The 2,981-nt window shown below is 50.5% G+C and overlaps 1 protein-coding gene across 1 annotated transcript; it reads left to right on the top strand.

The window, feature by feature from the left end:
• The first annotated feature begins 1,858 nt into the window (after positions 1 to 1,858).
• LOC145803586 (uncharacterized) lies at positions 1,859 to 2,401 on the top strand. The gene has a single exon (XM_082896896.1). The coding sequence runs from the start codon at positions 1,859 to 1,861 to the stop codon at positions 2,399 to 2,401; it is 543 nt and encodes a 180-aa protein (XP_082753022.1).
• Positions 2,402 to 2,981: the final 580 nt, after the last annotated feature.

Below are 2,981 nucleotides of genomic sequence, written 5' to 3'. Positions count from 1 at the left end.
AGATCGGGGAAGAAAGTCTATCCCTTCTCCAAATCCCATTGGTCAGTTTTACTGGAGATCGAGTGACCTCCATCAGCTCCATCAATCTTCCCATCACAATCGGAGAATACCCACGGCAGACCACAAAGTTACTCACCTTCCTCGTCGTCGACTGTCCCTCTGCTTACAACATCATCCTTGGCCGCACCGCCCTAAATGCTTTACAAGCTATCACATCCACTTTTCATCTTGCCGTCAAGTTCCCCACCGACTTGGGGATCGGCACAGTAAGGGGAGAGCAGACCGTGGCTAGGAAATGTTACGTCACTTCACTTAAAGAGGTCAAGCTAAAGGAGGCTATGATCATTGAAGGGCTTGACATCAGGGACGAGGATGAGCTGGTCAGAGGGGAACCAGTGGAAGAGCTTGTTGAGGTCCCCATCAACCCCACCAACCCGATAAAAATTGCCAAAATCGGCAACCAACTATCCTCTCAAGCAAAGGCTGACCTTACTGCCCTCCTGATTGAGCACAACGACGTATTTTCCTGGACCCACTCCGACATGCCGGGTATTGACCCCTCCTTCATAACCCATCGTCTCAGCATTGAGCCTCACTTCCGACCCTTCCGCTAGAAGCAGCACATCTTTCACCCGGAGCGCAACACTCTTATCACTTCTGAAGTAGATAAGCTCTTTGAGGCATAGTTTATCAAAAATGTGGACTACCCCAGATGGCTGTCAAATGTGGTCTTGGTTCGTAAAAACAACGGTAAATGGCGACTCTGTGTCGACTACTCCAACCTTAACCGAGCTTGTCCCAAAGACAGCTATCCCCTTCTTCGCATCGATCTGCTTGTTGACGCTACGGCCGGCCATCAAATGCTCAGCTTCATGGACGCTTTCTCTGGATACAACCAAATTCTGATGCACCCGTCTGACCGGGAGCACACCTCCTTCATCACCGACCGGGGAACCTACCATTATTGTGTCATGCCGTTTGGGTTAAAAAATACTGGGGCTACTTACCAACGGTTGGTCAACGCTATCTTTCATCACCAGATAGGCCGGAACATAGAGGTATACGTTGACGACATACTAGTCAAGAGCAAGCTCTCCACCGATCATCTGGCTGATCTGCACCTTCAACACCCTACGAAAGTATCAAATGAAACTCAATCCGGAGAAATGCGCCTTCGACGTAGGATCTGGGAAATTCTTGGGTTTTATGGTCAATCAACGAGGTATCGAAGCTAACCTCGAAAAGATCAAAGCCTTGATAGAAATGCAGTCGCCCAGAACGGTTAAGCAGGTTCAGAGGCTTACTAGCAGAGTCGCTGCCCTCAACCGCTTCATTTCCCGCACAACGGACAAGTGCCTCCCCTTCTTTAAAGTTCTTCGGTAAACTTCTGAGTGGACAGCAGAATCTGAAGAGGCCTTTTAGCAGTTGAAGCAGTGCATGGCCAGCCCCCGTACTTTCTCAGGCAATCACGGGTCAACCCCTTTTCCTCTACTTAGCCGTGTCGAACACCGCAGTCAGTGCAGCACTCATCAGGGAAGACAGCTCTGTCCAACGACTGGTCTACTACATCAGTCGGGCTCTCAAGGGAGCAGAACAAAACTGCGCATTGCTTGAAAAAATGGCCTTAGCCTTGGTCATAGCCTCCAGACGACTCCGACCTTACTTTCAGGCCCACCCCATTGTCGTCCTCACTGACCAACCGTTGAAGAAAATAATGCAACAACCAGAGTTGTCCGGCCGACTTATGCAATGGTCAGGCGAGCTCAACCAATTTGACATCTCCTACCGACCTCGAACGGCGATCAAAGGGCAGGCTGTCGCCGACTTCATCCTGGAGTTCACTAACCCCACTCCAATCATGGCTCCCCCGCCCCAGCCCCCACCCCAACCCCCACCCCCGCCATCCCATATTGAGGCAGAAGACCCCTACTCTTGGACCCTCAACGTCGACGAATCATCCCGCAAAGAAAGCAGTGGGGCTGGTCTTATCCTCACCGCTCCCAAGGGTGGCTATTTCAAGTGTGCTCTCTGTTGCTTGTTCGACGCAAGCAATAATGAGGCTAAATATGAGGCACTCATCGCAGGTCTCCGCCTCGCCAGAGACATTGGTGTCAACCATATCCAAGTGTTCAGCGATTCCAAGCTCATTGTCAGACAAATCACGGGGGAGTTCGATGCCAAGGAAGACATAATGTGGGCATACAGGGACATTGCACTCCCCATTGCTCGCCTCTTCAATAATTTCCACATCAAGCACATTCCTCGGACGGAAAATGCCAAGGCAGATGAAATGGCTCAATTAGCTTCTGACGACCAGTCAAACCTCAGCCATGATGTCCGTCTCAAATATCTGACTCACCCTGCTATTTCTCCGAACCAGCAGCAAGTCCACTTCCTCTAAAACGAGCCTATTCCATGGGAGGCCGACATCTTCCTATTTTTGACAATGGGGGAACTGCCAGACGACAAGCACCAGGCCGCCAAAGTCAGAGCCCGGTCGTCCAACTACATTCTTATCAGTGGTCTCTTGTACAAACGTGGCTTTTCACGACCATACCTGAGATGCCTCAATCCTGCTCAAGCGACCTACGTGATGAGAGAAGTCCACGAGGGTGTATGTGGCAATCATTCTGGTGCCAGGTCACTAGCCCACAAAATACTCCGCACTGGTTACTTCTGGCCTACTCTCAACCAAGATGCCGCTGAATTCGTGCTTAAATGTGATAAGTGCCAACGCTTTGCCAACATCACTCATGCTCCTCCTACAGAGTTGATCACACTTTGCAGCCCTTACCCATTTGCCAAATGGGAGATCAACCTAGTTGGCCCATTGCCCACTGGCTGAGGCTAAACCAAATTCGCAATTGTCTCCATTGATTACTTCACTAAATGGGTGGAGGCGAAACCCCTTACCACAATTACCGAGCGGAACACCACCAAATTCATCTGGCAATCGATCGTGTGCCGATTTGGCATTCCTC

The sequence above is a fragment of the Camellia sinensis genome, chromosome 12 (assembly GCF_055761805.1).
Source record: "Camellia sinensis isolate YWXY chromosome 12, ASM5576180v1, whole genome shotgun sequence".
Lineage (NCBI taxonomy): Eukaryota > Viridiplantae > Streptophyta > Magnoliopsida > Ericales > Theaceae > Camellia > Camellia sinensis.
This window is presented reverse-complemented; position numbering and strand designations above follow the sequence as displayed.

What these genes read in the sequence shown, in the direction of transcription:
- LOC145803586 (XM_082896896.1), top strand. Translation starts at nt 1,859, where the DNA reads ATGGCTCCCCCGCCCCAGCCCCCACCCCAACCCCCACCCCCGCCATCC.